The sequence below is a fragment of the Trichoderma harzianum genome, assembly GCF_003025095.1.
Source record: "Trichoderma harzianum CBS 226.95 unplaced genomic scaffold M431scaffold_7, whole genome shotgun sequence".
In the NCBI taxonomy this organism is placed as follows: Eukaryota; Fungi; Ascomycota; class Sordariomycetes; order Hypocreales; family Hypocreaceae; genus Trichoderma; species Trichoderma harzianum.
Genome location: NW_020209255.1, coordinates 1,488,964 through 1,500,237, shown reverse-complemented (window position 1 = coordinate 1,500,237; position 11,274 = coordinate 1,488,964). Strand labels below are relative to the sequence as shown.

General features: G+C 46.9%; 3 protein-coding genes across 3 annotated transcripts; 1 reads left to right on the top strand and 2 right to left on the bottom strand.

Moving 5' to 3' along the window:
• Positions 1 to 1,495: 1,495 nt before the first annotated feature.
• Positions 1,496 to 3,248, top strand: M431DRAFT_496021 (hypothetical protein; the record flags this gene model as incomplete). The annotated part of the gene is made up of 6 exons (XM_024917445.1): positions 1,496 to 1,526; positions 1,585 to 1,836; positions 1,888 to 1,980; positions 2,032 to 2,306; positions 2,369 to 2,611; positions 2,670 to 3,248. The coding sequence occupies 6 exons, from the start codon at positions 1,496 to 1,498 to the stop codon at positions 3,246 to 3,248; spliced, it is 1,473 nt and encodes a 490-aa protein (XP_024773744.1).
• A 2,612-nt stretch (positions 3,249 to 5,860) lies between these two features.
• Positions 5,861 to 7,155, bottom strand: M431DRAFT_6315 (hypothetical protein; the record flags this gene model as incomplete). Its single annotated transcript, XM_024921632.1, has 3 exons — positions 5,861 to 6,448; positions 6,513 to 6,834; positions 6,908 to 7,155. The coding sequence occupies 3 exons, from the start codon at positions 7,153 to 7,155 to the stop codon at positions 5,861 to 5,863; spliced, it is 1,158 nt and encodes a 385-aa protein (XP_024773743.1).
• Positions 7,156 to 9,077: 1,922 nt separating this feature from the next.
• On the bottom strand, positions 9,078 to 10,981 carry M431DRAFT_87893 (hypothetical protein; the record flags this gene model as incomplete). Its single annotated transcript, XM_024923844.1, has 2 exons — positions 9,078 to 10,189; positions 10,252 to 10,981. The coding sequence occupies 2 exons, from the start codon at positions 10,979 to 10,981 to the stop codon at positions 9,078 to 9,080; spliced, it is 1,842 nt and encodes a 613-aa protein (XP_024773742.1).
• Positions 10,982 to 11,274: the final 293 nt, after the last annotated feature.

Sequence of the window (11,274 nt, the reverse complement as noted above, 5' to 3'; positions counted from 1 at the left end):
CTTGAGAAAGAGTTCCATATAGGCACAACATTATACATTCAACAGACACTAATACGTTATCAACTTAATATTCAGTTCAACTAGTTGATAGTACTAAAGTCCATGGTTCTCAAAATTGTAGAGAACTTTTGAACGTTAGAGATATGTGGACTCTAGAGTCAATGGCATAGGTAGCGAAGCTATATATAGTCTGGATACGAGATTGGAATTTAGTTAGTTATGTTGAAAATAGGGGCACCGACTTAGGTATCGCTACTTGATTGAACAGGGGTCAGTCCAACCACCGGGCAAAAGGAGGAGGTCTACACCCAGCAACTCATAGCAATAGAGTCAGGCCAATTGACATACTTTTCATCAAGTTATAGTCAATGCGTTGTAGTTTTGACCGTGCATACTATTCTAAAAACTGCAAAAGAAAACGCAGTCATGGTATACAGCTCTTATGGGCAATCACTGAACGGCACTAGCTGAGAGAACAAATGCATATTCATTGAGTTGAATCGAGACAATTACTGGCATTCTTCTTTGCCTTTTTTCTCATCCTTCATTTATATACTGTAGTTTCAGTCACGCTCTTTGGTGGAAAATATCATATGCACTGCTGGTTGACAAGCATAACAAAGGCTAGCCGAATAGGTGGAATAAATACTCCATGAGGCAAGCCTACCAGCTAGCTATATCTCTCGGATAGTATTTGTCCCGAACCCTTCTGGAATAACCGTTTCCTCTGTGCGAGCCCCTATTACCCAAAGATACGAGTAAGAGTAAAAGCTCTTCCATAGCTGATTTACTTCATCAGTTCGAATGCGAAGCACAAGTGCCTCTTTTCGTGACATATTCATATCTACTTTCAACGATGAAGATGAAAGAGAGTTTGGTAACGCTCATCATTTGACAACCTTTCGCGGCTTGATTTGAATCATCCCACTTTCGAATTGAACCCTGTAACTTCCTTGTACGGAAAAGACAGAGAAGTCTGTGTAATAATGATAGAAAAACAGCGTGTCGTCGAGGCAATATACCTAATTAATCGCTTACTAATGTAAGCTACATTCGTATTAGGTGTATGTCTGCTGGGGTGGAATGTACACCGAACGTTAATAATCAATCATGATTGGTAGTTAATCTCTCAAGGCAAGAATTTCCGCAACTAATACCAAATAGTCAAAGTCTAAATATAGCCAAATGCTCTGAGACAAAGCTGAATACCGGTAATTGAGCCACTCGATTCCAGAACCCCTTGTTACACCGCTTACGGATCACAAAGTTGAGCCGTTTGCTCCGCTGAATAACTTATATGGTGCTTCATTCGCCTGTTTGAGAGCAACGGCAACTTTCGCCCCCCGTTTCCTATGCTTCAAGGCAACTATTCGCGACGAGCTTCTTAACCCTAAAGTCGTAGGATTCACATACGCACAAGAGGATTGCAACGTGGGAAACATACATCTATCCTATCATACGCAAGCTACTCTGAACGAACCCCACAAGTGTCGACATGGCTCTTAAAGGCTGCTGGACTTGTCGAGGTAGATGGCCAATCGGCTCATTACCTTCAAGATTCATCATAGGCTAAGAAATCGGTAGATCGCAAAATTAAGTGTGATCGAGCACTCCCGACATGCGCCAATTGCCGGTATAAGGATGTGCAGTGTCAGGGGTACGGCATGAGGCTCTCATGGCCCCGGAGCGGAGATAAACGGCGAGCTGTTGAGCTTAAATCGACCGCAAAGCAAAAGAAGCATATACTCGCCGCGCTGTATCAGCACAGTCTTTTTCTCAATATGACTAGTTGGGATGTGGAAAAGTTTTATGAGTTATCGGAGGCCAAATCGAACCGTAAGAATCTTTCGCCCCTTTAGTAGTTGTTTGCTAACTCCTATCGAAAAGAAATCACTTTTGCCAAAATGAGCATTCCGCCGGCCCTTCCTTCTATCCATTCTATGAGGATACACGAGAGTGAATCCGGATTATTGCAGTACTGTAGGTAGATGAGAAGGTCTTATTGTGCACATTTATTAATAATTGGTCTAGTTATAGACACGGGTTCTCGTCTTTTGATATTGGATAACCTGGGCCAATTGACCGATTACATTCTACGACTTGCTTTCTACGACGCTACGCCGGCCTCGAATGCGATATTATACAGCATACTGGCATTGTCGTCTTTAAATATAGGCCGAACTGGTGCAGCTATGGTATTGAAAATAAAGGCACTGTCATATCTCCAACAGTCATTGCGCCTAGGGAACTTTGGCCATCGGACTGCTCAACATCTCATGGCTAGTATGCTCTTGTATCTTTGCGAGGTAAGAAGAGCACCTTGACCCAAATGAAAATCAGGTTGTTTACTGATTCACGGTGTGAATAGACGTTTCAAATATCCAGCACTACTAAAGATTGGGCCGAATACCTATGCGGTGCTAAGCAAATCATTGTTTCGGGCGTATTAGCCCAAGAAGTCCGCGGCGATATTTCTCTACTCTTTGACTGGGTTGCTTATCATGAGATCTTTGCTAGGTTTGGCATAGTGTACTGGAAACCGGAAGCGGCCATGCGAGGAATGAGACTGTGTGCAATGGATCCTGTGGCTGCACGGATTTATGTTCCGCGGGTACGTTTGCCAGATCCAAACATATATTATACTTCGGTCAGATGCTAATTCATGATAGAACGATTTCGGGTGCGATAGCAAAGTTCTTGAATACACGTCAGCTATATTCTCCGCGCTGATGCAGAAAATCGTCGAATACACCGATCTTGCCCCTCCACAAATGCAGGAGCTCTACGTATTGGAAGCGAAATTACGAGCTGGTCTTATGGAGTCCCCTCCATACGATGCTCCCTCGACTGCACTCACCCGAAACCGCGACAAGACCACGGAACTGTACCGAATTGCCGCCTTGATCTACCTTAACCGAGCGGCACTGGGCTATTCTGGCGAGGAATTTCGCCACAAAAATCTCGTAAACAGAGGACTCAATATGCTATGCGGCGAGTTGACTTATATCCCTCCATGGCCGGTCTTCATGATATCTTGCGAGGCTAGGGACGATGCTCAGCGGATGACGGCTTTGGAAATATTGAACAGAGCTGGAGAGGAGCCACGGAATTTCAACATGAGGTTGTTACGGGAGCTTGTGGAGGCGTGTTGGAATCAGGATGACTTGCACGATGAGGAGCCGATTGAGTATCACCTGAAATTGCGTCTTGCTATCCAATCTGCTCCATATGTTCCACCATTTAGCTAGACTGTACTCTAACAAGCTATGATTTAGCAACACTCTTTCAAGTCTTCTTGAAGAGGTTAATGGAAAAGTTTCCTGATTTCTTTTCTTTGGGTTTAGCCTCAGCAGCTTTATCTTGCAATACCTTGTCAACAGTCTTGTATCCCGAGGGTGGTAGTATTCGGACTTTCTCGTCGACCTCAGCTCCCCTTTCAAAGAGTAACCTAACAATATTTTCATGTCCACTTGAAGAGGCCAAGTAGAGCGGTGATCGACCACTGAAGTCTCGTAAATTAATATCGGCGCCCCAATCCAGCAGCAGCTCGACAACGCTCTCATGTCCCCACGCGGCAGCTTCTTGTAATGGCGTGTGTTGGGAGCGGTAATGTGTCAAGTCAACTCTGGCGCCGTTATCAAGCAACAACTTGGCGGTACCATAATGCCCTGCCTTGGAAGCGACCCGTAACGGCGTATCACTGGGTCGATCAAAAGAGTTGATGTCGGCCCCCTTGTCCAGCAAAAGTTCAACAATATCCTCAAGCCCCTTTTCGGCCGCTGTTAGCAACGGTGTCTCCACAAGCTTTTCATCTCTGAAGTCGACTTTGGCCCCATTATCAAGTAGTAACTTGACTATGGACTTGTGTCCCCTTTGGACTGCGAATAACAAGGGTGTCCTAAATGTGCCGGCAATATAGCCAGAATTGGCGCCACGAGCAAGTAGTATCTTGACGATATTCTCATGACCTCCATCTATTGCGCGTAATAAGGCATACTCCCTATGTTCATCCATCCAATCGATCATAATGTCATCTCGTGTCAGTAATAGCCATACACGGTCTTCAAATCCGGATTCGGCTGCGCGTAACAAAGCTTTTGGATCTGAAAGACTTATTAGTTGCTCCAGGGTGTCATTATCGTAAACGTCGTACTGTGTAGTACTGCCATCTTTCCCAAGGTTCTTGGATCTCCGAGTAGGCGTCATTCTTCCCGTTTGAACGCATAGTTTTCTCATTGGATACTGTGAAGATCTGAATTTTCTTAGATCAAGCTGTTCCAGCTTTTCGCTTCTGACTCTTTCAAATGTCTGCATTGTGCCAAATAAGTCTCTGACATAGATGGCAATCGGCCTATCTTCTACACCTTGCTGTTTGCAATGAAGAATCGCGACACCCAATCCACGAGGCCCTCTACCCATGAATCGAGCACTTAAATGGACTCCTCGACTACTTACGGTCGAGGAATCGTTGGGATCATTGAAGTGATTGAACGGAATGATGTTCTTGGAGTCTTTGAACGCCTCGGGAGAAGTTGCCAATATTCCGCCACAACTGTCGGAAGACTCCCATGCAAAAATGCTATGATCATCCGAGACTTTCATAATCTCCTCTTGGAGCCTAATGAAGGCCCGCTCGCCTTCTCCATAAAGCAAGGGCATGTTGATGCCAAAAATCCCCATCAAACTGTAAGCCCGATCTTCAAGTCTCTGAGTCTTTCTGTTGGCGGCCCATGACATTCTCTGTGCGATGCTGGCTGTTTCAAGATCTTCATCGCCCGAGAGGATGCTGATTGGTATACCAGTGCATTTAGACACGACTTGTTGCAGGTCTTTCTTAGTTCCTAGGTCGTTCCAATGCTCATCAACAAAGTAAACCTCTGAGGGCGCAACAAGCTCTTGCAGAGTCCATCCTCTGGCAAACCATTCGCTATCTTCAAGATTGGACTTTGATGGGACATCCACAAGATAGGCATAACATCTCTCAGCTTGATAATACCAGAGGTACATGGAATTGATGGCTTCTGATAGCTCTGCGCTGCTCGTCTTATTTATGCAGCACGTGTCAACCCAGCCATAATCGAACCCGTCGGCTTTGGCCCTTGAGCAGAACTGCTGCACTTTTTTGTAACCTTGCTTATTAGTCACGCCTGCTTCCATCTCCTGGAGCGTAAGCTCCTCGCTGCCCCATCGATGTGACAAGATGGCGTACTGCGGAATGTTGCCATAGTCGAAATCTCGAAACTCAAGCGTATCAGTCTTTAACAAACGCATGGTGCTGGGTAATGCGGGCTGATGTATGGAATCTAGGAGACCGAGGGTAGGAAAATAATTGTGCTGTGCTCATGTGGCTATGCGAAAAGAGTCGCGGTGAATGCATGTATCGCGGGGACTCTCGGCTTATACGTGGGGTTCCAATGTTTTTTGCTACCAATCTGCCATACAGCAATCTGGTAGCAACAGATATGAGAAGTGAAGTGACCGCAAAAATTGAAGTTTGGTCTGAAATAGAACGCGCGATTAGGCACGCGTCCGCGCTAGAAAATATGCAAGGGGTTAATCTAAAACGAGATGCCAAGTCATGTGCGCTTGTAAGTTGATGCGATTGGCGATCTTTGGTAGCACGGAGCTGAAGAGGTTACACAACTCTGCTATACAAATTTTGCGATTAATATTCATTTACACCATGTTCCAATGGTTGACACTCTCATGAGTTACGTTGCGTTGGGGGTCGTAGTACTATAAAGTCTCAATTGACGGCACTCGACAGTTATGAACGTACAGTTGCGAAAATACAATTGTCAATTAATAAATATATCCTGAGTAAAAGATAACGATACTACCCAGCCTTTTAGCAAATAAATTAAAACTCAGGCTTGCGGCCAACCATGAGATACATCGGCGTAAACAACTTTTTCTTCCCTCCCTCAACCAACGCATCAGCTGCCTTTGCAAGACTCTCAGCCGTCTTTCCGGTACCTGCCGGAGCAATCTGAAGCAACTCCAGAATAAAGATGAAAGCATGAGATACCACTCTGCCAAACCGGTTCATTCTCAAGACAGTCAGTACGTCCGAAAGCGACTGGGCATAACGAAGATCTGTTCCTAGAGGCCAATACCACGGAGCAACACTTGTATCGTTGCTGTCGTCCTCAGCGAGATCGTAGTGGGTTTCAAGAGTGAATCCTGCGGCTTGGATGGCGGCGAGGCCGTCTTCGACTTTGAGCATCTGGGCAATGCCGTCGCCTTGCTCAATGTCGAGACGGATCTGACGATGGGCCAAATCATCGTTGTTGTAGGCGTCTGTCATGAACCATTCATAGACGCCAAAGACGCCTCCTGGCTTGAGCACACGGAATATTTCTCTGTAGGCACTCTCCAGCGAAGGCGCGTGGACAGTGGCTTCGATTACGTATACAGCATCGAATGAGTCGTCGGGGAACGGCAAGTTCTGTCGTGGTTATTGTTAGTCCAAGTTGACTCCATCTGATTTTCCTAGAAATTGAAATACTAACCATGAAATCTCCTTGAACGAAATCCAGCTTGTGGGTAAGCCCTTCCTTTACAGCGTATTGCTTGGCTCGGCTGATTTGGTAGTTGTTGATGTTTAAGCCGGTGACGTGGCATCCTGTGAACTTGACAATTTCTCGTGCCGGTCCGCCAACACCACATCCGACATCCAGCACCCGCATTCCAGGCTTGATGCCAATGCTGCTTGCCAGATAATGTTCATGTCGGTTTACGGCCGACTTGAAGGCCTCTCCATAGGCAAATCTACAAAAGTGGAATGCCTCGCCCCAGCCATATTCGTAAAGGTCGGTCGCCAAGTTGTAGTATCTGTCAGTGTGTCTCGAGTTAGTAAACCTGCCACTCAGAGTAGAAGAAGACGTAAAGAAAGATGCTTCCATACTGTCTTGTCAAGCTTGCATAATCAATGACTCGGGATTGTCGAACGGCTTCAGTCTCGTCTTCGGCCTTTTTGTCATCCCAGTGTTGAAAGTATTCAACGACAGCTGCCTTGTGTGCTTCGTTGTCTTTGTTGATCATGGCACGAAGACCACCCTGAGATGCCGACGAGTTTTTGTGCAGGATCTTGTCAAAGGCCATGTTTCTGGCCTGGTCGGCCGGAAGAAGAGCCCGGCTTGTTGAGTCGACCATTTTGGCGGGTGGTTTTGGTATTGGTAAGTGAAGAAGGGATGGAAGGCTGCAAGGAGAGAATGGTATTGAATAGAAGGCCCGAGTATGATGAGAATCAGAGCAAACAGAAGTGCAGTCTCTTATACTTGTAGACATTTGCTTCCATCTTCTGGATATCTACCTGCTTACATTATCAACCATCTAGATCTATGTACACATAGCCGGATAACGTTACCCAGCCGTTGTGTCAAGTCAAGCACAGGCGCCCTTCCGAATACGAATGCGGCACCCGCATATACGCGTATTCACCAACACCCACATCAACTCCCTCAATGCCGAACTAGGCCTTGTCCAATCAATTGCTTCATTATTTAAAAAATTGACAAAATGTTCCAAGATTCTAGCAAGTACGGGTCGTATTGGTTAGCGACTGCACCAAGGAATACGCGTATATGCAGTCAAGATGGCGCTTCTTTGGGTCGCTACGGCGGTCAAAGCTGATAAAGCCTCGTTGTTGAAAGCAAGCCATACGGGGAAGATGCCACAAGGAGACAATCGGTATCAACGGCCCCTCTAATGATCTGTTTCAAGTCATTTTAAATTTCCCTGCATGAGGGTGTGTGATGGTTCTAAATACGCGTAATTTTATTGCACCACTTCCACCAGTGAGACGGTGAGCGGCTATCCATCTCTCGGCATTAGTAGACGTATCTACGACAAGCTCTAATTGTGTTCTGTGCTAGGTGGCAAGAATTTTGTATCCCCCTTTCTGATATACGCTGTACTTTAGCCGTTATGAGTTGAGATTGCTGTTTGCGAGAAAATGAATCGGCATCTCCAGTGAGTCATGTTTTGTACCACAATTACTCGAGCCTATGTTTGTACACACACTGTAGAGATTAAGTATTTCTCTCATCGTGATGTTACTCTCAAAGTCGTAATCATGTAGGAGGATTCAGAAGGCTTCTCCACAGTGGTCAGCATGAGGAGGGTCTTCCCCATGCTAAGTCAGGTTCTCCTATGCAAGCCAACAATCATCTTAATCGTTTAGCTTCCTCGGTAGACAGATTAGATACATTCACCTTATTTCTTGGGCCATTCTAGACTCTCTTCATTTCTGCCTTACGATTTATCATCATTTCAGCTTGTTTATCCTATTGCCATTGCCGTTTGTCTTCATAACTACAAGGCTAATTCACAGCCCGGTAATCGAAACCACTCTTCACTTACAATGACGAGGAGCTGTGGGGTCCGTCTACAAGAAGAATAACACCATCATGACGTTTGAGAACGTGGAAGATTTGTATTATCCCCCTCTCTTAATTGTCGGAGCGACTGGCTGTGATATGGCGGCCCGGGACTCTCGGTACCTTAACCATATCTGTCTGCCAGGAGAACTCCCATCATCGATTTTCTATCTCTTTACTCATACCACGCATGAATCTGCAATCATAGCTTCAGCGTCCCCGAATTACAGAGACATCATGGGCTACGGAACCTCTATTCCTCCATTTTTCTCGCAACTATCCTAATAACATATTTCCTCGATTATTCCTCTAGTCATATGCTCGGAGGTTATCCATGAGGCCACACAGATACTCTCTCTTTTTATATCCATTGAAACAAATTACCAGATTTTTAAAGATACACGCTGAATTTATCCTTTTGCTAGGCTATCCTTCGAATGCATGCCATCCGCTACTATGACAAAGCGATCGAGATACATCTTCCATCTCCTTAGAGAGAGCCATAACGAGCGAATGAATAATAGGAGGATGACAAGGTCCCCCTCTACATCCAGCAAGATGAATCTAGACTTATACGGCGAAGGTAGCATATATGCTCAATCAAGTGACGATAGTGAGAGCTGTTGTTGTTCAATAATGCTACAAAAATTGTATTTTGAAGACCAACACTGAACTTTTCCCTACATCTCAATCCATTTAATATCCAAAATCCTCCCAGACGACGTCTTCGCCATCCAACCAACTCCTCAACGACGTCAACAGCCCCGGTCCCGTACATAGATAGAACTTCTTCCCTCCATTTTTCAACTCTCCCAAATCATCAGCTTTAATCCGTCGATCGTGCACCGTCGCTCCCCGTTCACGAATCTTCTCAAGCATCTTCTCCGTATCTTCCTCAGAAAGCGATCCCGTAGCGAATAGAGTGGTCTTCTCCGCCAAACCAGGGATTTTATTGAAAGTATGGATCGCAAGAGGGAGATCCTCGACGCGTAGTGTCCATAGCAACTTCAATGGAACAGAAGCATCGAGGACAACCTTTGCTTGCGCGAGAATGGGTGTGATGCCTACACCGCCGGCAATGTAGATGGGCTCCTTGAATGGCGTCGTGGTGGTTGTGGAAACGGGTAGCGCAAAGGATTCTTTGCCGCCGAAGCCCATGACTGAGAGGTCGAGAGGGACGCGGAGATTATGCCTCCAGAGGAAGTTCGTCACTGGACCGTGGAGACGCGCGGTGACTTGGAAATGGTCCTTTTGGGGGAGAGAATTTGGAGGGCTGGAGACGGTGAATGTGCGGACGTAGTCGTCGTTGAGGCTTTGGGGATCTTGGTCATTCATGTGGGCGTAACCACCACTGACTTCCATTTCAAAGTTGATGGTGACATGGTGGCCGGGTTGCCATTGGGGAAGGCCCTTTACGTCTCTTGTTTCGAGCTTGAATGTGAAGACGGCGATTGTAGGTGTGAGAATGTCCCTTGCGACGAGAGTAGCGTTGACATCGGGCCGGTCTGTGGGAGCTAGAGCTGGAGCTTTCTCGGAGAGGAGATATCGTACTGGAGGGTTGTAGGGAGATGGCTCGTTGGGGGTTCCGCGGAAGGGGAGGCTGGATTTGACGAGGTGGGAGGCGGAGATTGTGATTTTGACGGCTACGTTGGAGCGGGAGATGAGGTCGGAGGCTTGCTTGCCGAGGAGGATGGTGGATTGGCCAGTGAGATAGAGGGCATTGGAGGTGTCGTAGTCGGGGATGACGACGCCAATGAGGGGATTCACTTTGAGGTTTCCTAGTGATTGGTATAATCTGTTTCCAGAATCTGTTGTTGTCACGCTCTTGTTAGTTCTCAGTCATATTGAATGGTGGGTGAAAAGCACTTACACTCTGGATACACTAGCTCAACTCCGTCCTCGTCATTCTTCAACACTCTGATGAATCCCCTCGGTCCACCTCTGTGATTGGTGTCCATGCTCTCTCCATTGGTGCTCGATAAGAAAAACATGTCCGCCTTTTCAATCAAAGCAATTGCCTCAGGCGGTAATATCCCTCCAGGACCTCCGGGTACTAATTCAGGCTGAGGCACCGTCTTCTCAAGGGCCTTCTTATTGATATACTTGGGGCAGTTGCCGAGACTCTCCTGCACATGAAATGCAAGCTGGACTTCGCTTTCCGCACCGCTAATGTCGGCGCCGGCAATGAGTCGACCTGCGAGCTTAACGCGATCGCGAGTCTCGAGATCAATAGACAGACCGGACATCATCTTGCCTCCTTCAGGCCTCACTATACCCTCTTCGTCGGCACCGCCATTTTTACCATCGGAAGACTTCCAGAAAGCATTATACACAGGATCGTACTGCTTGTCCACAGCACTCTTAACACCGAGCACACCCTCGGCTACCGGCCTAGCAAAGCCTCTCTCTCCGCCCCAAATAGTCGTCCACGGCCTGCCTTCATCGTCCAGGGTTCCAAGCGCAAGGAGCTGCGAGTGCATCACTCTTACGGCATACGGCATTGGGCATCCCGCCGACGTGGGGTTCTCAAAGCGAGGCGTCCGCAGCTCACGATGCATGGCGACCTCGCCCGGATGCCAAGTTGACACGAGGGACGGCATTGTGGCGTCGACTACGATGGATGCGTTGGTGGTGAATACGCTGAGAGGGGCGTTTGGCAAGAATAGCAGCTGTGAGATGTTATACGAGATGATTTGGCTGAGTAGCATGCCTTGTCATGGCAGCTAAGATCATGAGAAAGAAGAAGAAGTGAGTTTGAGGGGTCGAAACTTTGAGAGCAACGACTTGAGACTTCTAGAAAGGCAGACGCCCGACTAGACAGACAATCGCCTCATGTACCTCCTCACCTTTGACGAGATTCCATACGCATCGAGATTGGCTCAACGGAATCGGA